The 25,641-nt window shown below is 42.7% G+C and overlaps 1 protein-coding gene and 1 long non-coding RNA gene across 9 annotated transcripts in view; one reads left to right on the top strand and one right to left on the bottom strand.

Annotated features, from left to right (window-relative positions):
* Nucleotides 1-1,496, bottom strand: part of syt7 (synaptotagmin 7) — a 297,131-nt gene extending 295,635 nt beyond the window's left edge. For 2 of the 8 annotated variants that reach the window (XM_008115862.2, XM_008115861.2), the window contains exon 1: nt 763-1,485. In XM_008115862.2, coding sequence (XP_008114069.1) covers nt 763-790 — 28 coding nt within the window. In that variant the 5' untranslated portion in view covers nt 791-1,485. Of the gene's footprint in view, nt 1-762 lie in introns of all 8 variants that reach the window. The other 6 variants (XM_008115864.2, XM_008115866.2, XM_008115863.2 and 3 more) reach the window with 5 other exon arrangements.
* On the top strand, nt 1-25,575 carry LOC134295333 (uncharacterized). Its single transcript, XR_010001876.1, has 2 exons — nt 1-323; nt 25,217-25,575. It is a non-coding gene; the product is annotated as an uncharacterized LOC134295333 (long non-coding RNA).
* Nucleotides 25,576-25,641: the final 66 nt, after the last annotated feature.

The raw sequence follows: 25,641 nt of genomic DNA on the forward strand, positions 1-25,641 counted from the left end.
CAAAGGCAAAACACGCGCTCTCTTCCCTGCTTCTGATTTAGAAAGCGGCAATCGAAGAAAGTGCCATCTCTCTCTCCACAGGTTCTGGGCCACACTTGTGGGAAATCCGCGCGGATGGCGAAGCAGGCCTGGAGGGTGGGCTTGGCCGGGAGGGAGTCCGTGCAGGTGCCGCCACCCTTGACACAGCCTCGTCGGCAAAAGCACCGGGGCCACGTCCTCTCCAGAAAAAAAAACACAACCCCCCCCCCCCCCAAACGCTCGTGTGGCGGGCAAGGAAGGCATGGCTGCGAGAGGGAAGCCGAGGGAAGGATGCCAGGAGGCAGGTCGGTGCGCTCTGCCTTCCGAGGAGCGCGGGGTTGGGGCTGGGCAGAGGGAGGGCAAGGGCGGCGAAGGAAGCGCCAGGGAAAGAGCGCCCCAACTTCTAGGGGCGTGGGAAAGAGGGGCTGGGCTGAAGCGGGGCTCAGGCGAGGGAGGGCGAGGCAAGAGGGAGCACACAACGCCCCAAGCCCAGCCTGAGACCCTTCCGCCTCGAAACCCCTCCGCCTTGAGAGCCAGCCCGGAGACCAAGAGCGAGCCCTCTTTGGCAGCCAGGCGACCCAACCTCCGCCGCGGAAAGGAGCGTCCCGCCACCGCCCTCCCGCCAATCACCCGCTGGCCTGTTCCCCCTCCTTCCCCTCCCTCCTCCCTCCCCTCCAGGTGTGCCGAGCGGCGCCCCGACCCCTCCCCTCCTCCCCTCGCGCCCGACAGGTGTGCCAGGCTTACCTTTGGTGGCCTCTGGGTCGAGGTACATTTTCCCCTCGGCTCCGGTCAGCCCCAAGTAAATCCCTCCGAGGCTCTGCTTGGGGGCGTGTGTGGCGGCTGCTCGCTTCTCGTCCTCTTCTCCCCGCGGGCGAAACCCTCAGACGCTGGTGGTGGTGGTGGTGCGCGGAGGAGGCGAGGCGGGGAAGCCACAGGCTGCCGGCGGCCCAAGAGTGACCTCCACGAACAGGTTGGAGCCCCAGGCGGCAGCAGGGGAGAGCGGCATGAGGCGGAGGCAGGCAGGCAGGCAAGGCAGGGGCTCGCTAACTGACTGGTCCCCGTCCACCACCCAGGAACATGCCAAGCCAAGCCTCCGGAGCCCTCCCCTCGGCTGGATATGGAGGGGCGTGTGTGTGCGTGTGTGCAAGCGCGCGCCTCTTCTGTGTGCAAGCGCGCGCGCCCGCTCTCTCTCGCGCTCTCTCCTTCCTTCGAATGCGCGCGCGCTTCTTCTCCTTCTTCTCCTCGCGCTCCGGCTCGGATGCTGCTCGCTGCTGGCGGGAGAGGAAACTGCAAGGCGAAGGCGAAGGAAGGAAGGGAGGGGGAGTGACGCCCCCCGCTGTTGGGAAGGCAGGGCAGGAGAAGCGCGGATCCTGGTGGCATCCGAGGCAAAGCGCTTGCAAGATTCGCACCCTGAGGAGGAAGAGGGAAGGGAGGGGGCTTCCCTGGAGCTTCCTCGGGTTCACACGATCAAGGGCTGGGAGGAGGGCGGGGAGGGGAGGGGCGGGGCGGGGGCAAAGCAGTCCGCTCCCCACGCCCCAAGCAAGCAAGCAGGTCCTCAATCTAAGCCACGCCCCACAGCGGACGCGGAGGGACCCTCCTGCCTTCCTGCGGAGGAGCCAGGCCTTCCTCTTTCGCTTTTAGAGTCCATTTCTGGAAGCCACCCTCTTTCAGCCCAGAAAAGCCTGCTTAGAATAGTTCTTAAGAATGACCCAGGGGGTGCTGTGTAGTGCTTTTGTTGGGTTTCACCTCTTGACTGGAGCCCCCGATGGCGTAGTGAACTAAAGCCTCGTGACTTGAAGGTTGGGTTGCTGACCTGAAGGCTGCCAGGTTCGAATCCCACCCGGGGAGGGTGCGGATGAGCCCCCTCTATCAGCTCCAGCTCCATGCGGGGACATGAGAAGCCTCCCACAAGGATGGTAAAAACATCAAAACATCCGTGCGTCCCCTGGGCGACGTCCTTGCAGACAGCCAATTCTCTCACTCCAGAAGCGACTCAAGTTGCTCCTGACACGGAAAAAAAAAACCTCGACTGCACAAGTCTCTTGTGTCATCAAGTTTCCAGACCTCAAAGAGTCCACCTGTCCATGTTCAGTAAAGAGCTAAAAACAAGCCGCCTTGAGTCCCCTCCGGGGTGAAAAAGGCAGGGTACAAATGGGGTAAATAAAGTAAATAAATACATAATAAAAACGTGGGTGTTGCCTTGTGCTTTCGATTAAGCAGTTCCCAAGATATTCAGCCCCCAGCTATAACTATCATCAATTCCTGCACTTTAACCCTGCCTCTCGACCTATAGGTTTAGTGTTTTAATTGATATGTTCTTTGAGTCCTAATTTATTATTGACCCTTGTGCTTTTGTCCACCAGCCCTGTTTTTGAAATTCTCTACAAGTCCCTTCCCCCAAATTTCACAACTTATTACTGTTCATATTATTGGTTGCTGGTAACGCTGTTTTTATGTTATTGTCCTGCTTAAATGTTGTTTGATTTTATTGTGATATGTTTAATCTATGTTTGGTTTAAATCTTTATTGGATAGGGCTTGTCCTCATTGTAAGCCGCCCCGAGTCCCTTCAGGGAGATGGAGGTGGGATATAAAAATATTGTTGTAGTTGTTGTTGTTGTTGTTGTTGTTATTATTATAGCTAGACTAGAGATAGGATTAGGCTGAGGGATTCCTCCTCAGACATTCCTATGCATGTTTTCCCCAAAAGGGCATTGTCTTTCCTCTTCCTGCTAGTCACTGTCTCCACCCCCCCCCCCCCATGATGATTTTTTTAAATGTCAGGAACGACTTGAGAAACTGCAAGTCGCTTCTGGTGTGAGAGAATTGGCTGTCTGCAAGGACGTTGCCCAGGGGACGCCCAGATGTTTTAATGTTTTTACCATCCTTTGTGGGAGGCTTTTCTCATGTCCCCGCATGGAGCTGGAGCTGATAAAGGGAGCTCATCTACCCCAGGTTGAATTTGAACCAGTAACCTTCAGGTCAGCAACCCAATCTTCAAGTCATCAGGCACAAGTGTTTAACCCACTATGCTATCTGGGGCTCTGCCCTTTGATGATGTAGCCATGGAATTCTGTGAGGCAACTTGCTTTTAAAGTTTTTTTATTGCCCTTAGCTGGCCATGTGGCTATTCACTACTGTCTTCTGCCCTTTCTTTCTAATTACATTTTGCCTCTCTCTATATCTTTGTTGGATTATCTTAGTAGGTCTGTAGATCGTTTGTATGTTGTATTTCTTCATCAGCTTCCCTATGCGGTCAGTGGTTCCCTTGAAGTATGTATGGTAAGATCCTCTGGGTGGATCTTTGTCTTTACTCTCATGGTTTGTTTTATCCAACATTTTGTTGTTGTTTATTCATTTAGTCACTTCCAACTCTTCAGGAGCTCATGGACCAGCCCACACCAGAGCTCCCCATTGGCTGTGGCCATCCCCAGCTCCTTCAAGATCAAGTCAGTCACTTCAAGGATACCATCCATCCATCTTGCCCTTGGTTGACCTCTCTTCCTTTTTCCTTCCATTTCCCCCAGCATCATTCTCTTCTCCAAGCTTTCCTGTCTTCTGATTATGTGGCCAAAGTACTTCATCTTTGCCTCTAATATCCTTCCCTCCAGTGAGCAGCCGGGCATTATTTCCTGGAGCATGCAGTCTAAGACACTCTCAGAATTTTCCTCCAACACCACAGTTCAAAAGCATCTATCTTCCTTCCTTATGGTCCAGTTCTCGCATCCATAGGTTACTACGAGGAATCCCATTGCTTTACAAATGCTACATTCAGCAAAGGACAAGAGGGATCCTCTCACCTCTGCAGGAGTCTACCATAAACCATGCAGCTGTGGACAAGTCTACATACAGCAGTGCCCAGACACGAATCAAAGAACATGAAAGGTACTGCAGACTCATTCAACCAGAGAAGTCAGCCATAGCAGAATACTTGATGAACCAACCTGGACACAACATATTATTTGAGAACACAGAAATGCTGGACCACTCTAACAAACACCATGTCAGGCTACATAGAAAAACCATTGAAATCTACAGGCATGTGGACAATTTCAACAGAAAGGAGGAAACCATGAAAATGAACAAAATCTGGGTACCAGCATTTATTTATTTATTTATTTTTAAAAACAACTTTAAAATCAGGACAGTAAATAAAGAACAATACCCAAAAAGCAGGGGAATTCCAGACAAGAATCAATTGGGACCAGCTAACACCTCCCAACAAAAGACTCCTCCAGCCACAATCAGACAGGCATTGAATCTGCAAGGCCATTCAGTGCTAATCAAGGTGGCCATTTGCAATATTCACACCTGCCTCAAGCAGACAAGAGTTCTTTCTCCCACCCTGGACCTTCCACAGATATATAAACTTCACTTACCTAGCTTCCAACAGACCTTACAACTTCTGAGGATGCCTGCCATAGATGTGGGCGATACATCAGGAGCGAATGCTTCTGGAACATGGCCATACAGTCCGGAAAACTCACAGCAACCCTTTAAGATATATTTTATCAAAGGCCCCTTCTACACTGCCATGTAAAATCCGGATTATCTGCTTTGAAGTGGAATTTTTTTTCAAGTTGCTTCTGACACAACAAAAAAAAATCTGCTTTGATAATTTGGATTATATGGCGGTGTCTCTATTTCTACCTGTTAGTGGTTCTGAAAGTAGTGTGCAGCTTACAATTGGTGGTGTCTCAGAATTGATGAAATAGGGGTATTCATTTTTAATAGTGCTATGTTTAATTCTATTCCAGTGTTTCCACGTTGTGGCTTTTACTTTGTAAATTGTATCATTGTGTTGTGAATCACTTTGAATCTCATTTAAGAGAGGACAGTGAGATAGATACATACAGTATTAGGATAATAAGCCAATAGGGGCGAAAACCTGCTTCCTTCCCTGGTGCCTTTCCTCAACTGCCTAAGGGCCCTTCCACACAGCCCTATATCCTAGAATATCAAGGCAGAAAATCCCACAATATCTGCTTTGAACTGGAATATATGGCAGTGTGGACTCAGATAACCCAGTTCAAAGCAGATATTGTGAGATTTTCTGCCTTGATATTCTGGGTTATACAGCTGTTTGGAAGGGCCCAAAGAGAGAAGGGAACAAGTTTTTCCTTTCCTCTAGAAAAGTAGCTCTGGACTGGACTGGTCTGGTCTTAGATGCTAAGCAGGGTCAGTCCTAGACGGAACTTGAGTGGGAAACCACCAGGGAATATCAAGTGCTGAAGGCCTATGGTGCTTTCCTATAACTCAACAGGTGACTGGAAGGCACATCCACACACACACACACACACACACACACACACACAAACATTGGGTTTTTTTGGACACTTACTCATGCCTGATCTTTAAACCTTCTCCTTTTCCCTCCTTTCCACCTATCCGCTCTGCTTGAGTGCACGCAGCAATCCAGGTCAGGGTTTGGCTTGGTTTCCTTCTAGTACATTAAGATAAAGCACCGACTGCTGGACTTCGCAGGTTTTCAAGGGGGGGGGGGGGCTTCCACACAGCCATATAACCCAGAATATCAAGGCAGATAATAACAATATCTGCTTTGAACTGGATCGTCTGAGTCCACACTGTCATATGTGGATTTTATACAGCTGTATGGATGGGGCCTGGGTTGCCAGCATCTCTATCAAGACCAGGAATTGATTAGTTTCTGTGCAGTTCCTGGAGCAACTGAGTGCCCTTTGCTTCTTCCCTCCCTCCCTTTTGCTGCTGGTTTAACATTTGCTAAATGGATCTGAGGAGGAGAGGAGGGCAAACCACCAGCAAAGAAAAGGAAACCCAGCCCGCAGGCCATTGCCTTCCAAGGATGTAGGCGATAAGAAGCCTGCAAGGGAAGAGGCTAGCCACTGTCAGAGCAGGCGAAAAAGAGACCTCCGGCCTTACCATTTTTTGTCTTCATGCTTTCATTTCTGTTGAGTTCTGTATCTTTTTACTGAAATAAAACCTATTTATTTCAGTTGGCCTTTATGCCTTGCATAGGTAGGTTAGGACTGCAGTCTTTAGGTGCATCTGCAGCTGCTTGACCCCACTTTACTTAATGCTACGAACTTGTGTGGCTGGAGTTTGGAGAGGGAATAAGACTTTCTGGCAGAAAAGGCTTAAAGATATCCCAGGACTCCATAGCATTGGGCCATGGCAGTGAAAATGGTGTCAAACTGCATTAATTCTACAGTGTTGATATGCCCTTTATCACTCACTATGGCATTATTGGTTATATCCTTGAATATTTTAGTCCTGGGCTCACACTTCAGATAATCAGTGGGAAACATTCTACCATGTGTCCCTCTTTCCATCTCGCCTCTCTCTGCTGTTTTTACAAAGTGGTTAAGTCAGTGGTTCTCAACCTGTGGGTCCCAAGATGTTTTGCCATTCAACTCCCAGAAATCCTAACAGCTGGTAAACTGGCTGGGGCTTCTGGGAGTTGTAGGCCAAAACACCTGGGGACCCACAGGTTGAGAACCACTGGTTTTAGTGATGTGACTGAAGACATTTAAACACTTCTAGAATTCACTGTGTAAAAATTATGGCTGGTTTAGGATGTGTCTACACTGTAGGATGAATGCCATTTGATAGCACTAACTTCCATGGCTCAATACTATGGGATCAGAGGATTTGTAGTTCGGAGCAGCATCAATGCTCCTTAAACAGAGAAGGCTAAAGATCTGGTAAAACTACAAATCCCAAGATTCCATAGCAGTGAGCTACTGCAGTTAAAATGATGTCAAACTGCATTGATTCAACAGTGTTAGTCACATGCTTGGAAAATCACCAGATGCTTATAGACTGGCACCAATTCAGGGGCCACCATTTCGAGTAGCACTACTCTAGACTAATTCTTTTCTGAATTATCTGATGGGTGGGGCACCCTTCTTATTCCTTGATGTGCCAGGACTTGTGCCACCCATGACCTACAACTGTTTCTTGCTTTTCTGGAGGCTTTTTACAGACTAGCAGCCATGGATCAGAAGTGATCTCATACTTGCCTATTCAGCACATATATTAATGCTAATTTATTTTTGCTTTAATGTCTATTTGTTCTTTCTTTCTTTTTTTTTTGCAGAACTCTGATTTATTCATTCTCCCAGCTCAAAATTGATCCACCCATCCTGCTCATCTTGCTCTCTTATGACATGAGTTTAGATTTATGATGGCATGTATGAATGCATGGATGCAACTGTAAAGAATTAGTAGGGAAATCCTGTGTCTTGTGGTTCCAAAAGCAGGAAGCTACATATACAAGAAATTATACTGGAGACAGCAAAGGACATCACTAAAATGAAAACTGACAAGAGTGCTAGTTTGAATGCACCCTTGGGCCACAATTCTGCACACTGTTTTGTTTAAATTTTACGGGAGTCAATGTGAGTTAAGCAGCCTGTACTAAGATAATCCACCCCTGCATAGATGTACAGTACTCAGAAATAAGTCTCACTCATCACAGATGGAATTGCCCCAAGGAATGGTTCAGAGAACAAGAACCTTACAGCCCGATGCTGTGAATGTAAATCATGCACACAACTCGAAGTGCTGGTGATCACCCATAAACCCTATATGGTCCAAGCTGACTGACTCTGTCTCTGCAGAAGACTCTTCCCAAACCCTGGGATCCTTCCCTCAACTCCATCAAATTCATAGGCCCTTTCTACACTGCCATATAATCCAGATTATCAAAGCAGACCATCTACATTATCTGCTTTGAACTGGATTATATGAGTCTACACTACCATATAATCCAGCTCAAAGCAGATCATCTGGATTTTATATGGCAGTTTAGAAGGGTCCATAGATACAGTTGGTGGGACTGTGCAGGGCCTATTGAGTGGCTGCCCCCATGCTTTAGAACTCCTTCTCTAGGGATGCTAGAATGGCTCTTTGGGTGCATCTAGAATCAGTTCAGTCTGACACCACTTGAACTGCCATGGCTCAGTGCTATGGAACTGTGGGAGTTGTCTTACTAAGTTTTTAGCCCCCTCTACCAAAGAGTGCTGCTCCTCACCAATCTTACAAACCCAAGGATTCCATAGATTGAGTCGTGGCAGTTAAAGTAATGTCAAACTGCATTAATTCTACAGTGGAGATGCATCAAAGATTGCTGTCCATCTGATAGCAGGAACTGTTCACACATTCCTGGAGTTCTAAGAATCCCCCAGCAAGCATGGCCACAGGATGTGGGATCTGGGAAACCATAGCCCTCAAAAGTGTAATGCTGGTTTACCATTTGCTAAATGTATTTGAGGAAGAAGGGAGGAGAAACCACCTAAACAGTAAAAAAAACAAAAACAACAACAAATAAAAAAAGAAAGGGCTTTAAGAGGGTGCTGCATTATTTTAAACCGGTATATTGTTTTTAAGTGACTTTAAATCATTGTATGTTTTAAATAGTTTTTGTATGGTTAATAATTTGATTGTATTTTAATGTAGATCTTTGATATGTTTGTACCTCTACTGGAATTTTATATGTAAGCAGCCTTGAGTTCTACTCTTGGAGAAGAGGTGGGGAATAAATAAAGATGATAATGATAATATAAATACAGTCAATGATTAATTCAGTATGACTGTCATCATTTCAAATAAGCATATGTATTTCAGTTGCTACAAGTGACCACGATAACTTTTCTGGAATTTACTTATGTGTTAAGGGGACAGTTGCAATCTGTTTATATTATCTGAACCAAAGATTTACAGTATATCTTGTTTCCACTTAGGTCCCTTTTATCCAGGGTCTGATCCCAGATTATCTGCTTATCCCAGGTTATCTGGCATTGTAGACTCATATAATCCAGTTCAAAGCACATAATCTGGCATCAGATCCTGAGATATAGGGCAGTGTAGTCCCAGCCTTAGTTGCCTGCTGGGTGTTCCCATTCCCTTTTAACTGATTTCTTCTGACACAGTTTATCTATCTGTTTTATTTCAGTGGCAGAAAACATACATTGTTTTTTCTTATTTCCATAAAACATTTATTCCCTGCCCTATACCGTAGAATTGGGGTAGCATACCAATGAAATAAGTTGAAAGAATTTAAATTATGTGGTGGAGTCTCCTTCTCTGGAGGTTTTTATTTTAATCAGGGCCTGGATAGCCCTGGGTTGCGGTGAGTTTTCCAGGCTGTATGGCCATGTTCCAGAAGCATTTTCTCCAATGTTTCGCCTGCATCTATGGCGGGCATCCTCAGAGATTGTGAGGTCTGTTGGAAACTAGGCAAGTAAGGTTTATATATCTGTGGAAGGTCCAGGGTGGGAGAAAGAACTCTTCTCTGCTAAAGTCAAGTGTGAATGGTGCAACTGGGCACCCTGCCTAGTATTGAATGACCTTGCAGCTTCAAAGCCTGGCTTCTTCCTGCCTGGGGGAATCCTTTGTTGGAAGGTGTTAGCTGGACCTGATTGTTTCATGTCTGTAATTCCTCTGTTTTCTGGGTGGTATTCTTTATTTACTGTCCTAATTTTAGGGTGTTTTTATTGTTTTCCTGCATGTCATAATAGGAGTGGCTCATGTGGCATCTTCCACCTCTATGAATTTAAAATAATTTAAAAATTAAAACAAAAGTATTTTTACAGGATATAATGTATTGAACAGATAAAGTTAAAAGCATAAATTAAAGCAGTTTAAAAATGCACATGTACAGATATAGGTGAAATGTTTTTGTACATGAGTTATATCAATAATGGATATGGGCACCTTCTATATATCAGTCTAAGGGAAAAGAGGTGTGGAATTTCAGGGAAAAGTGGCCACTGTTGACTAGCATTTAGCACACTAGTTTTCCTTGCTCCATACAATCCTGTTTCTGAATCTACTGCCATAAAATCCAGATTACCTGCCCTGAACTGGATTATATGGTAGTGTAGACTCATATAATCCAGGGGTTTTTTTTTCATGTCAGGAGCAACTTGAGAAACTGCAAATCACTTCTGGTGTGAGAGAATTGGCTGAGGACATTGTCCAGGGGATGCCCGGATATTTTGATGTTTTTGCCATCTTTGTGGGAGGCTTTTCTCATGTCCCCACATGGAGCTGGAGCTGATAGAGGGAACTCACCCGCATTCTTCCCAGGTTAGTTTCGAACCAGCAACCTTCAGGTCAGAAACCCAGACTTCAAGTCATCAGTTCTGTTGGCACAAGGGTTTAATCCACTGTGCCACCGGAGGCTCATATATAATCCTGTTCAAAGAGATAATCTGGATTCAGACACTGAATTATATGGCAGTGTAGATCCATCCTGAGTATACATGTGGAGTGCTTCTCTTCAGACATCTAGCCATGCCCTGAGTCGCAGAGGAAAAAATGTTCTAAATACACAAAGCACTCATAGATGTGTATGTCACAGCCTGTAAAGGTCCTGAAAGGGTTATCTTAAAATAGCCAGCCCACATAAATTAAACTACTCATCTTGGTGCGGTGTCCCAAAAGATAAGAAGAGCTGAAAATTCTTCTGTTTCATACACTTGCATCAGAATCTAGAATGTGTTGACCCTCCCAGGAGAGAGACAGAAAAGAAGGAAGAAGAGAAAGAACACTGCTGTAGCTGCTTTTCTTTAGTAGTTTGTGCAAGTATATAAAAGCCCCTGTTCTACAGCCACAGCTTTGACTTTCCTACAGAGCTTAGAAATTCCCATGTGCTTTTGGGAATATAGTGATTTCCAAGGGCACAGTCTCTGAGGATTAAACTCTTCTCAATCAATAGAGTAAGGGATTTTTTTTTCTGCTGAAACACCTGTTGCACTCATTGTCTATCAATAATCCTGCCTTTACACAAGTGGATTTGTTTTCTGCTAAATCTGATTTGATTTAGTGCCCCTCACGAGACCCCAATTTAATATATCATCTTCTGGGGATATAAATTTCATTCCCCCATCCTTGGTTCTCCATCCCACCTGTGTTCTTGACACTCAGTTATGTTTCTAATCCTAGTTCTTACTAAAGGATGTTAGGGTCTCCACTTTATTAGTATTTTTTAAAGAAACCATACTTCTGCAAATCTGGTGGGTTTTCCAATTCTGTTAATGCTTTTTGTATGTGATTGGTGCTGTTTTGGTTATGTAAAAGGAAACTTTCAGAAACATCCTTATGATTGTTATTTAAGATTTTCACGAACAAATATTTATTTTATTTACCTTCTTTATACCCCACCTTTCTATACCCCAAGGGGGACTCAAAACGGTTTACAAATGGCATTTATCTGTCTATTATGTCTTAAGGCATAAAAACTTAAACTTGAAATAAAATTGGATTAAAACTAGTACATACATAATAGCATAATTAAAATACATTCAAATGTTAAAACACATCATCCAGAATCAAAGTCTAAGGCCGTTCCATAATCAAATTGTACAACTTCCCATGAAAGTTATTGCACTGTGGTTTCCGGAAGAGCCTGAAAACCTGGCTCTTCCAACAGGCCTTTGGCGATTGATTTCCATAGCAAAGGATTGACCAGTTGCCCATTTTTATTTTTACTGTACTTTATTCTTTTAGCCAGCCATAGTCTCCTTTGCTTATGCCTTTCCCAGCACTTTAATGGGATAATGGTTTTGTATTGTCCACTCCCCGACTGTATCTGATACTACTAGCACTTTTATGGCCCAGTTCTTTTTAGGAGCCAACCCAGGATTTTATCAAGCATGTTTGTTTTATATGATTTTATTTGTTTTATGACTTGCTTTATTGTTGATTTATTTGTGTTATTGTTGTGTTTTATATTGTCTGTTTTTCCTGGGCTTGGCCCCATGTAAGCTGCTCCAAGTCCCCTTGGGGAGATGGGGTGGGGTATAAAAATAAAATTATTATTGCTATTATTATTATTATTATTATTATTATTATTATTATTATTATTATTATTATTAAGACCTGCTGCCAAAGCCAGGTTTTTATTCTCCTTCTAAAGCAGTGGTTCTCAAGCTGTGGGTCCGAGATGTTTTTGGCCTTCAACTCCCAGAAATCCTAACAGCTGGTAAACTGGCTGTAGGCCAAAAACATCTGGGGACCCCAGGTTGAGAACCGCTGTTCTAAATGCTAGGAGAGAGGGGGCTGATTTAATATCGCTAGGGAGGGAGTTTCACAGATGAGGGGCCACCACTGAGAAGGCCCGATAAATGATAGATAGATAGATAGATAGATAGAGTGTGTGCCGTAAATACAAAAAGTTTATAATCTGCAAATGTACAATATATTTGCCAAACGAAGATAAAACTTCATGCATGTGAAAGATGTTGCTTTTTTCCTCTCAGAACCTAAAAGGTATCAATTGCATATTTGGATCTTCTGGAATCTATTTCAATTTTAAAGAATAATTTTGTTTTTGACTTTTGCAAATTTATATGATTGTTTTTTTCCAAACTGGATCATGCACAAGCACGGCTAGAAATACAACAGGGCACAATATTAAAACAATTAGGTTAGCTACATCTTTAAAAAATGAGTTGAAAATAAAAATTTAAAATAAATGTAAAACCTTGTTAGATGGGCAAGATTCTCAATTAAAAGCCATTTCATCATTAGTCAGGCAGTTTACTAATGTCTGTCTTAATAGAAACTTTCCTAGTATAGGAGAAAAGTGAGGAGGCTGGCTTAACCTCCCTTAGAAGTGAATTTGGGAAGCTACCAAGAAAGCCTTCTCTTGTGCCTTCCTCAAATGTGCCAGAGAAATGGTTGGGTGACTAAAAGCATCCTCTGAAGATCTTACAAGCTCATAATTCTATTCAAAGATTGTCATAATTTCTCAGTTCTCTCTCCTCCTTCCCCAAATGGATGGATCAATAAATGATTGATAGATAGATAGATAGATAGATAGATAGATAGATAGATAGATAGATAGATAGATAGAATGTGTGATATAAATACTGAAGTTTATAATATGTGAATATACAATATATTTACCAGATGAAGATAAAATTTCATGCATCTGATAAAATGGACTCATATCAACTAAAGCTTTTGATATAAGAAAGGTGTTTTGCCTTTAAGGTGCTACAAGACTTTATACCAAACATCTTTATCACAGTAGCTATGTCTCTGTCACTGATTTTCTGACTCACAAAATTCATAGGGGCTGTTGCAAGCCTAAAATGGGTTTATACATAAAAAAAACTGCCCCTTGTGCTAGTGTTTTAGATGTGGCGGTTAATCATCAAATGGTTATCTCTAAGGCAGAATCTGTTAGAGAAGTTTTTATTTCTCGATCTTGTGTTTCCAGTCTGTGACTGGAACAAGCATTTGGTGGCCTTTCAATGGATATTTTATTTTTGTGCTGGCTTGAAACCAGAGGAGCTGGCTCCTTTCCCCCAAAAGATTTGCCATATGCTGATAAAGGGCTGGTAGGAAGGAAGGACTGTAGCATGGCGAGGCTCTGCTACACACAGCAGGTGCCCTCAAGCATACACATACGGCATTTAATATAACACGAGTTGTTAAACACTGGGCTGGAGTTTCAGCAAACTCAGTATTTTTCAGGAACAACGAATAAACATTTCCAGCAAGTGCACTTAGTAGAAGTTTGCCAATTGATCTTGTTTGCTTCCCCTGGGGCTTTGAGAAAATAGTTTTGTTTAAATGGGGGAAGACAAATGAATAGTTCATTAGTCTTTACCCTCCATGTGGTACATAGTCAAACACCTGGCACATGGGGCTTTTTGCAGGGCAATGGGGAAGCTTTTTGTAAGAACCTGTCTTTAAACTATTGACAAGAAAATCACTGTTCTATTCTCTCCCACTATATGTTGCCAAACCTACATTACTCCCACATATTACAGTTATGTTCTGCTGAGAATTTGGAACTGCTACTTTGAGGGGGTATGATTTTCTCAATCCCACAGACCGCAGCCATGCTTGCTGAGGGATTTTAAGAACTGTAGTCCAAAAAAGTAATTTTACCAAATTTGAGTTCTGTTTGATTTACTCCAGACTGTCTCCTAAACCAGCAACATAGAAACCCACGTAGTCTCCCTCCACAATCTGTAGTCCATGCAGTCATTCTCATCATTGCCATGGTAAATGGAGGATCAAACCATATCAGCCTCCCAATGAGCAGAGGGAACAAGCTGTGACTTGCATTGGGTCCTTAAGTCCTTTAGCACCTTGCATGCACAAAGCAGATAAAATAAATCCATGCAGCTCTAGAGATGCTGCCTGGATGAGAAACTCATATTAGACTGTGGAATGACATGTCGAAAGAGATTCTACAGTTAAATCAGCTGACAGAATTTAAGACATAACTTAAAAATCTATCTCTACTGACAGCCCTACCCAGTCAATTTTAACTTGTAAATTTTAACCTGCACTTTATCGCTAAATTTTAATTTACATCTTACTTGTGTGCATTCGTTATATGTATTTTAGTAGCGTTTTGTTTTACCTCGATGTTTGAACCACGTTGTAGCCCACCCTGAGCTGCAAGGGGAGACAGGAAATAAATAAATAGGTAAATAGATAATATCAATGTATTCGGAGTTTTGCAGAATGAGCTTCAACTGAAAGTTTTGCAGTTTGACCAGGATAAACTATGAAGAACGGGAGTACCAGAAGGAGACTGTGATTCACTAGGATGGAAATTGAAGGTCATGGATCTAGGAAAAGATAATTTTTTTCTCTATCAGCCAGGAACAGAACAGAAAGGGGACTTGGATCACAAGATAACTGGGAGCCATTAATAGGATGCAGTTGCAAAGAAGAATGAGTTTTCAGCAATATGTAGAACTCTAAGATACATTAGGAGGGTCAATCTTTTGAATATGAGTCATTCATTTTGTGTTGCTCATCTACTCTGTTTCTAAATCTTAATAGGCATGGAAATGTTTCTTCCTTCTGTTAATTAACAATGCAGAACAGGATTGAGTTCTTGTGAGAAGAATGCTCAGATTTGATCAAAATGTTTGCAGACTGTCTCGCATGTTCTGATTTCAGCCATAATGCTTAGCCATGAGGAGGAAAGAAACAATCATGAAAAAACGAACAAAAGAAACATGTAAAGTTGATAGGTAATTCGAATGAAAATCTGTCTGGATGGTGTGGACTGGAGACTCCTACCTGAGTAGCCTATTAATAAACTTTTCATCCATATGCACTATACTCATTTGCAAGCAAGTAATTAAGTGTGCAATAATTTCTACAGATGAGCTTGCAGTCATAACAAAGTTAGAGTGCTGCTGAATGCTTATTCCACACTCTGACTCAGAATTACATATGGCCATTAGAGAGTCAGAAAACCAAACACAGTAAAGGATACTTCCCCTTCTTTTTCTTTTTTAGCACTGTCTTTTATCATCTCGTGAGAACAGTCTGGAAAGCTGGTACTAACAAGGGAAAGATAGAGTCCTTCCAGACAGCCCCTATATCCTAGGATCTGATCCCAGGTTTTCTGCTTTAAACTGGATTATAATGGTCCACACTGCTAGATAATCTGGGATAAACAGAAAACCTGGGATCAGATCCTGGGATATAGGGTCTGTCCGGAAGGGCCCATAGACAGAAGCCTGTTGACTGGGGAAGGTGTCTGTGTTAGAGATGTGCGTGAAAGATTTTCCTTTGTTTCTTTCGTACTATTGTTTCGTTTTGACCATTCGTCCACACAAAACAAATGATGACATTTTCGTAGGAAACAAGAGGCAACGCAAAAATAAAAGCTGCACAATCATCGTGCTTGCTTCATTTTCCCTGTAACAATAAGCAGGTACTGACAGAGGGCTGCTTTCCCATTACAGCTGATGTGTATCCATGGGTCTTGATAATAATATTTATATTAGTATTAAGAACAGCAGTTATTCTAAACTGAGTCTGGGAGAGCAGTGCCTCCTAATTACATCCAATGTGTATCCATGGGTCTTGATAATAATAATAATAATAATAATAATAATAATAATAATAATAAGAAGAAGAAGAAGAAGAAGAAGAGCAGTTATTCTGGCACCCTAAGCTGAGTCTGGGAGAGCAGTGACTCCCAATTACATCCGATGTGTATCCATGGGTCTTGATAATAATATTCATATTAATATTAAGAGCAGCAATTATTCTGGCACCTTAAGCTGAATTTGGAGGAGCAGTGCCTCCCAATTACATCCGATGTGTATCCATGGGTCTTGATGATGATAACAACAACAACAACAACCACTCTGGGAAAGACCCAAAAATTTTAAAAGTTGGTGGGCTAAAAGGGATTGAAATGTCCTCCATGCGTGGTGATTTTCACCCTTCTAGCCCAAAAAAAAGGGGGGGGGGGTGACCTCGGAAGTCCTCCCATTGCAGCCAATGATCCAAAAATGTTCGTTTTTTCGTAAACCAGATGAAAATTCATGTCATATAGGCAGCCCATTTTTGTTAGTGGGACACGAATACGAAAATGAGACGACATGAATGAAACTACACAAAATAAACAGCAATTCTATACGAATTCACACCACTAGTCTGTGTATATGAAAACTTTGTTTCAGTTTTTCCTGATTTAGCAGTCCCAATGAATCCTGTCAACTCACTTTCTGCTGCTTTTAAAATGTCCCAGTTTCTCTCTTCTCCCCATGCTTTCCCCTTTTGTCCTCAGCCTACTTCAACTTCTGCTAAGTAAGTTCAAAGGCCTAAAATAGTTTGCCCTCAATTATCTCAGCAGAGGAGAGGGGAAAAGTAGGGGCAGAATCATGCTTTTCCTAGTAAACCCAGGCAAAAGCAAAGTACTGCTGCCTCTCTTAGTTTGTGTCTTCTTCTTCATTAATAGCTTCTGCCATTTTAACTACACTATCATCTTGCTTAGCCACATAGTGAAATGTTGAGTGGGGAGACCTCCATATCAACCCAGTAAAGTAGGCAAGATCTTGAGAGTGAGGTGGATGAATACTAAACCTCAAACCAGTAACCTGCCTTTTCTAAGTACCTTCCATTCCTCAAACAAAGGGGCAATTTTAGGAGAGCTAATCTGGCCCTGGATGTTTCCAGTTCACCCTCAGGCTGGATCTACACTGCCTCATATCCCAGGATCTGATCCCAGATTATCTTCTTATTCCAGATTAGCTGGGCCCATGGTTGGCAGTTTGATTCCGCTCCCGTCTGTCAGCTCTAGTTTTCCATGCGGGGACATGAGAGAAGTCTCCCAGCAGGATGATAACACATCTGGGCGTCCCCTGGGCAACATTTTTGTAGATGGCAGATTCTCTCACACCAGAAGCAACTTGCAGTATGTTCTGAATTTACTTCTGACACTATAAAAAAAATCTAGCTGTATAGACTCATATAATCCAGTTCAAAGCAGATAATCTGGGATCGGATCCTGGGATATGAGGCAGTGTAGATCCAGCCTCAGACTTTGCTGGAGCAGATTGCTCATTTAAAGCCCTCCTTAATGCGGCGAATCCTGGTTCATCTTGTCTCATTATGTTCTGTGGACTCCTTGTCAGGGCTTGGATATCCCAGTGGAAACCTTCAGCCTCTTAAAGTGTTAAGGTAACAAAGAGTAAAAAAGAAATCAAGTCTCTCCAGACTTGATTTTTTTAAATAGGGGAAAATCCCTAATCTTTAACTATACTATACCTTCTTTAAGAAAATGCAAGATAACAGTATTCCACTGGGTTTTATGTCAACTGGTTTATGAATAAAATTGTTCAGGAATAATGTAAAATTTACAGATGTTCCCAGAACAATCCCCTAGTTATATATCACAGTAACTGCTGTCCAAGCAATACTTTGTTCTTTCTTGGGGTGTGTGGTATGTGTATCTATGTTGTTTTTAAAAAGGACTTTCCCTGCCAAATTGGTACAGTCAGTATCCTGTATGCTTCTTTCTTTTTGCATGCTTCTTTGGGAATAAAACCTACTTGGACTGGATGGCCTGTGAGGTCTCTTCCAACTCTACGATTCTATGATTCTTCATGCACTGGATTATAATGAAAGATGATAATGACTACCCCCTTATTGTGGTAGCAGAATCCCTGGCATTCAGGCAAGACCTTTGACATGTATGCAAAGAGCTTTGAAAATGTACATTTGCAGAAGTGAAAGATATTGGCGCAGATAAATATAACCTCTTTTGTAGAACCAAGAGGCTAGTCTCAAAGGTTTGGTGACTAGTTTCCTCCCTCCCTTGCTAGCCTTGCAACCCGAAACCATATCAAGGCAGTACACACAGGGACTATTGCAAGAATAAAATCCATTGGTTCAGAAACATGAAGAACAATAAGATGAAAACCTGGCTTCAGTCAACTGAAGCATCACCCCACTCCCAAGACTAAGTGACCACTGAAATATAGTATCTACGTCTGCGTTCTATTTACGGTTCTTCTGGGATGCTGCTGCTGTAAAATATCCTATGCACCCCGCTTCTGGCAGGATACAGTCTGTCTAGCAGGCATCTGTCTGTGCTTTGCTGCTCAGAAATGGTCTGATGCCTGGGGGAATCAGGCACCTCCACTGCACAGCAAGCACAGGAAAAGTGATGGGGAAATGCAGTTCACGGTAGAATGACAATTTCTTACTCACGAATTCTGTTAAAATGGCAGTTTAGCAAACTACTACCAGCAGCTCCTTTTAAATATAGGAAAGAACCTGCAAAGACATGTCACACGTCAGAGTGTGACATGTCAGAGTCAGTCCACAGTCCTTCCATAATTAGTCTCTTCAAACAGAAAAAAACATACCTTGAACCAACAAGGCTTAAGAATATAATAAGGGCGTACATTTCAGCCCAAGCTTCTTCATGCCTTATGGATGTAGCCAAGCTCATATTCCCAGTGATATTTGTGGTTAGAACATCTGGTGCCATTATTTCTGTGTTTATGTATTTGATTTATACCCTGCATTTCAGGTGTCAATACAACATACAAGAAGAAGATAATATAATAATGGAAATGTATTTTAAAAATGAATAATGAACATTAAGGTAAAGGTAAAGGTTTTCCCCTGACATTAAGTCTAGTCGTGTTTGACTCTGGGGGTTGGCGCTCATCTCCATTTCTAAACCGAAGAGCCGGCATTGTCCATAGACACCTCCAAGGTCATGTGGCCAGCATGACTGCATGGAGCGCCGTTACCTTCCGCCAGAGCAGTACCTATTCATCTACTCTCATTTGCATGTTTTCGAACTTCTGGGTTGGCAGAAGCTGGGATTAACAGCAGGAGCCCACCCGCTAAATTAATGTTTTAATGAACATTAAAATATCATAATATAAAACTTGCTAGCAGAATTACAAACAAAACCAACAATCCATATGAACAAAGTATGGGGACAGGGCATAGAGAAAATTAAGGATCTTTAACTGGCACTCAAATGACAATCAGCTAGGTACCAAATCACCAGAAATGTATTCTGCAACTGGGTGTCACCAGGCCCTACCCCTGGAGTCACTTACTACATCACAGATGGCATAAACATCCAAATAAGGGGCTTATCTTGAAGAACTTGAGAATGTGAGCAACCACATCAGGCCCGGTCCAACATGGAGGCCAGTGAGGCCCCCGCTTGGAGCGCAGGGTCCCCTGGGGCGCCGTTGAGGTGTCTCCCCCCTCCCCCCCCCCCACGGGGATCACCGGCTCAGTTGAAGCCTTCCACCTTCCGCAGCAGTAGGCATGGCTCTCTCTTCCTCCCTGCTTCTCTCTCTCTCTCTCTCTCTCTCTGAGAGGTCGCAGAGAGAGAGAGAGAGAGAGAGAGAGAGAGAGAGAGAGAGAAGTCGCAGAGGGAGGGAGAGAGAGAGAGAGAGAGAGAGAGAGAGGTCGCAGAGAGAGAGAGAGAGAGGTCGGGGGAGAGAGAGAGAGAGAGAGAGAGAGAGAGAGAGGTCGCAGAGAGAGAGAGAGAGAGAGAGAGGTCGCAGAGAGAGAGAGGGGGGGGAGAGAGAGTGAGAGAGGTTGCAGAGAGAGAGAGAGAGAGAGAAGTCGCAGAGGGAGGGAGGGAGAGAGAGAGAGAGAGAGAGAGAGAGAGAGGTCGCAGAGAGAGAGAGAGAGAGAGGTCGGAGAGAGAGAGAGAGAGAGAGAGGTCGCAGAGAGAGAGAGAGAGGGGGGGGAGAGAGAGAGTGAGAGAAGTTGCAGAGAGAGAGAGAGAGAGAGGTCGCAGAGAGAGAGAGAGAGAGGTCGCAGAGAGAGAGAGAGAGAGAGAGAGAGAGAGAGAGAGAGAGAGAGAGAAAGCAGGGAGGGAGGGAAGAAAGAAGGGAACCAGCACCAGCCTCTTTCTCTTTCTCCCTCTTAGGAAAAAAGTCTCTTCCCCGGTTTGGTTTTGCTCTTTCCAGACTTACCCAAGAGCCAGTTAGCCTTAAAGGGGAACAACTGAGGCAGGCAAGCCTTTCTAATGGGAATCCTTAAGAGCCAGAGGATATCCCTTTAAGAGATCTCTCCAGGAGGATTATGGCACCAGCTCACTTGCAACAGATTCAGTGCCATGTAATCATGTGAGTTGTAGTTTTAAAAAGTCCCTAGCCTTCCCTGCAGAAGAGAGCCAGTAGCATGCCAAACTACAACTCCCAGTTTTCTGTCAGATTGTTTTAGATTTCAACTCCCACAATTCCTAACACCAGACACGGGCAAAGTTTGCCCTTGCCTGGTATAGAAGCATTCTATTCTTTTTCCCCAGACATGCCAACAGTTTGTATATTAAGTGAGAAAATCCTGGGCATTTTTTCCTTTGATGCTAAAAGTGCATAGGTTGTTCAGCAACAGCCTACTGGCTGGGTTGCTATGAGTTTTCCGGGCTCTATAGCCATGTTCCTGAAGCATTCTCTCCTGACATTTTACCCACATCTGTGGCAGACATCCTCAGAGGTTATGGGGTCTGTTGGAAACTAGGCAAGTGGGGTTTATATATCTGTGGAAGGTCCAGGGTGGGAGAAAGAACTCTTGTCTGTGGGAGGCAAGTGTGAATGTTGCAATTGGCCACCTTGATTAGCATTGAATAGCCTTGCAGCTTCAAAGCCTGGCTGCTTCCTGCCTGGGGGAATCCTTTGTTGGGAGGTGTTAACTGGCCCTGATTGTTTTCTGTCTGGAATTCCCATTTTCTGGGTGTTGTTATTTATTTACTGTCCTGATTTAACTTTTCTTTAATACTGGTAGCCAGATTTTGTTTATTTTCATGGTTTCCTCTTTTCTGTTGAAATTGTCCATGTGCTTCTTGTGGATTTCAATGGCTTCTCTGTGTAGTCTGACATGGTGGCTTTTACAGTGGTCCAGCATTTCTGTGTTCTCAAATACTGGCTGTTAGGAATTGTGGGAGTTGAAGTCCAAAACATCTGGAGGGCCAAAGTTTGCCCATGCTTGATTTAGATCCATCTCAAAAAAGGGTATATTTGGCAATCCCTTTGGGTACGACCTTGGAAATATCTGGCTATAGTGCAAAATGTTCTCAAGTGTTGGGTTTTTGAAACTGCACAAGATGGCTTTAAGGCAATTTCTGCCCCCTCAGCCAAAACATATACAGCCAACTTCAGTAAGCTGGAAATAGTCTTAATCATGTATCCAGCTCAATAGCAGATTGTGATGGGAAAGTTCTGGAAAGTGCAGTATAGAGCAGGCATGGGCAAACTTTAGTCCTCCAGATATTTAATAATAATAATAATAATAATAATAATAATAATAATAATAATAATTGTTATTCTATTTTATTTCTAACCTGCCCTCTCTCCCCAAAAGGACTCAGGGCAGCTTCCAAATGCAAAGGCAAATATTCAATGCCATATACAATAATAAAAACACAACACAATAAAGTCACAAATAAATCATAGCTAAAAGTGCATATAAAATTGATTCTATAGGGAGGATAAATGATTGGATTTCAACTCCTACAGCTTAGCTTTCTCTGCCAATAATGGTACCATACCAAACTACAGCTCCCAAGATTCTGTAGCAGTGAGCCATCTTGGATATTGCAAGGGATGATTTTTATATTATTATTATTATTATTGACACAACGACGTTGTATGGCACAGCAAACAAGATAGATATGCTGGATTTCGTTTCACAAAACCACAAGTCGAACACTTCCCAAGTGTCTAGGACTGTGTGATGTATTTTCGGATTATTATTATTATTATTATTATTATTATTATTATTATTATTATTATTATTATTATTAGGCCTTGCTCCTGGGAAGGTTCCTCCACTGTGGCTCCCTACTTATCTATCTACCTTTCCACATATTCTCCACATTGTGTGTATGTGTATGTATACATACACACACACACACACATACATATACACACATACACAAACACATATGCAGGGACTATAACACACACACACATATATATTCTATTCACCTCTACATTCTACCTTTTATTTTTCAGTGATTGGTTTCAGGAGGGGGGGGGGCACCAAAATGCTGCTTGCTTACACTTGGAAATTGCCTAGGGCCGGCTCTGAACCACATGAAGAGAAAAGTGATCCTTTGGACATCCCAAGTGATGGGGATGGAAATCGGCACTTTGAATTCTGCCAAGAAATGAATTGGGATGAATGAAGACGAAGTGAATAGGTTATGTCTAAGTCCCAGTTAAGTCAAAGTGGCTTCTATTTTCCACCAATATGGGACTATAAATTTGAGACTCATCTCCTTATCATATACCATATTTCTATAACTGTAAGACACCATTGATTGTAAGATGCACCCTAATTTCAATACCACCATCACCAATACAAATACTTAAGGTACACCTGTGACCTCGCTTTTAGAGATTATTATTTAGGGGGAGGGGGGGGGGAATGAGTCTTAGAATTGAAGAAATATAGTAGGTGTGTGAAACGGTAGATGGTGATTGAACACCTTCACCCTTACGCATCTGACTGAGTGGAAAGCTTGCTGTCAGTCTAAGAGCTATTTTTTCTCATTGAGTGACACCTGCCAATCTGAAATGCTTTTCAGCCCTCCTGTAGAAGCAAAGCTACCAAGCAGGTTCTCATTCCAAACCTCTCCTTTCTGCCTCCAGTACATATGCTGAGGAAAGCAGTGTCACTGGCTGTGCAAATAAAATAAAATGCTAGTGCAAATGCAGTGACCCAAAGCTCTGCTAACACGACAGAGCAGGGAAACGTAAGCGTTCCTCTGCTGCAACATTACAGTTGAATCCTATGCATATTTACTACAAAGTGAGTCCTCACCCTACAGCTCATTCCCAAGCAAGTATGCCGAAGACTGTAGCCTCAATATTCCCTTGCAACATGAAATGTTGAATTAATTAAGTAAATGTAGTAAATTAAGATGAATCACAGGCCTAATATCCAGAGGGGTGATCCAATAAGCTCCACTGTTTCACAATTTCCATTCATTATGGCAAAGCATATGCAGAATTCTTTCACAACTCTACTGAAATAAAGGTGACCTTTGGTGCAATATGTCTGAACAACTGAAGTTTTTTGATCTGTGCAAAATCCTATGCATTTTTGCTCAGATGCAAGTCTTGCTGTGTTCATGAAATTTGTGCCCATTTTCATGGGCATGTCTCCTACATTTGTAACCTACTCTTTTGATTTTACTAAATACAAGTGTGCTTCCACATTTGACATTTGAAGGTTTAGCTTTTGCAGATTTGATTATTCATGAATTTTATTAATATATTCTCTCTAGGGATGTTTAGCTCCTCCCAGGAAACTCTATATCAACTGCCACCAAAAGGTGACCATAAAGTCTTACGGGGAGATTAGAGATTCCTAGAGATTCCACCTAGGTCCTCCAGAGTGATCTGATGGAAGACATTCTGAAGGACCCAGAGATTCCTAGAGAGGTGCTCTTTTAAAACTGAATGTAAAGGTTTTCAACCTTTGCAAGGGTCCTGCAACCATAACCCCCTGAAAAAATATACACTTTCCACAAGCGACTTTCTGAGACATAATGCATTTTATGTTTTGGTATGGTTCCATTATCTGGGCAGAGGCCACTAGGGGGCGCTAGAGAGAGGTGGAGGGTGGGTTAAAGGAGGAAAACCATTTCCCACTGTTTTCCTGTTTTTTCCCCCCATCCATGTCCTCATCGTAGAAACAACCCTCATTTATGATATGGGAAGTGGGGAGCAGAAATAACCAGTGAAAACAGGGGAAATGGTTTTCCTCCTTCAACTCCCCTCTGTAAATTGGAGTATCTTTCTCTCTCTGGTGCCCCCTAGTGGCCTCCACACAGATAATAGAACAGTACCGAAGTTTCTTTCTCCATACTATAGGCATTTTTATCTGCATTTCTTCTTAGTATTTGCATTTTACATTTGTTTTAACTGAAGAACTGCATAATTCTTAATTTTAAAAAAGTGCAAATATTGAAACGGAGTTGCATTTGGATTGGTGTAATGGTGCTGAAGGAATGCATTAAAATGTGAACTCCATCAATTTCTCTGTGATCTCTAATTTTACTTAAATGCACATAAGATTGCAATCATAAAACTTCTCAGTCCTGCAATAGATGCTACAGAGGAAGATAGGAAACTAATCTATCCTGTGTTAGATTATTTGTTCACCTGGCATTGTCACCTCCATTCACAGTTCTCTAGTATTTGGGGTGGGGAAGTATTTTCCTTGCTTGCATCCTAATCCATTTAGTTGAATATTTTCGAGACTGAACTTGGGCCCTCCACCATGCAAAGCATAAGCCCTCCTGCTGAGCCAGTCCATCCCTCCTTCTGAGCTAGTCCATCCCTCCCATTAGACTGAGTATACATAACGAAGAACACAAATAAGGGGCTTGGGGAACGAACAGCTTACTCACTTCAATTTGTGTAGTTGTCGTATTTAATGTCACAGAGCGGAGTTAAACTGATGGTTGTCAAGGGTGGTATTATCTGAATTATACATTTCCTGACTTTGTGTTTAGTGTGAGCACATTCATTTCAAAGTTTTATGCCACCGAATTATAAACCACCTACTCCAAAAACATTACATACAAATCAATTTCATTGACATCAGTGGGAATAATTTACATTTAGCAGCCACACGGCAGCAAGCCAGTCTTGGGTGTGCAGACACGAGACTCCAATTGGTGGCTATACAGTGTGGAAAGAAAGGGCGGGTGACAGCAAGAGATGTATTTGTGAAGCTTCTCCTTTTTCTAGCACAAAGGTTTCATTTTGGCTCACTGAGTTTTGTGCCAAAGCTACGGTATGTACTGACAGGTTTAATTGAACTGGGACTTTGCCCTTGGGGGTGTATGGACTGGATATAAGCGAAGAAAATGTTTAAATGAACAATTTGAATTTTTAAAATGTATTCAACAAGCGATTTTTTTTAATTTTTTTGCTGTTTTACAGATGAATCTTGAAAGATTTGAAATGAATGAGCGAATATTATCCCTGTTTTGACAATGAGAAATGAAAGTATCCACAGAGAAGAAGTAAAGTCCTCAACTCTTTCTGTAACAGCCAACTGGCATTTGCTTTCCAAATAGTACAGATGACACCTGCACCTACAGGCATACCCACATGGACTTCATGTGGGTATACAATACCATAGATAACAGTGAACACTATTGAAATCATGGACATCTGGCCCTGGAATATCATACAGTCGTGCTAGAGGACCTCAAAAATGGCTAGAGATATATATTTTGTTGGATGTGGATAAATGAATCTGCAGACATTGGTCCAATAAATATAAGGGTTGTAATGTATTTTGTATTTTTTGCTACCTTAAAAACTGCTCAATATTCAGCTGTTATAAAAATGTAACAGTGTAC

This window comes from Anolis carolinensis, chromosome 1, assembly GCF_035594765.1.
Source record: "Anolis carolinensis isolate JA03-04 chromosome 1, rAnoCar3.1.pri, whole genome shotgun sequence".
Taxonomy (NCBI): domain Eukaryota; kingdom Metazoa; phylum Chordata; class Lepidosauria; order Squamata; family Dactyloidae; genus Anolis; species Anolis carolinensis.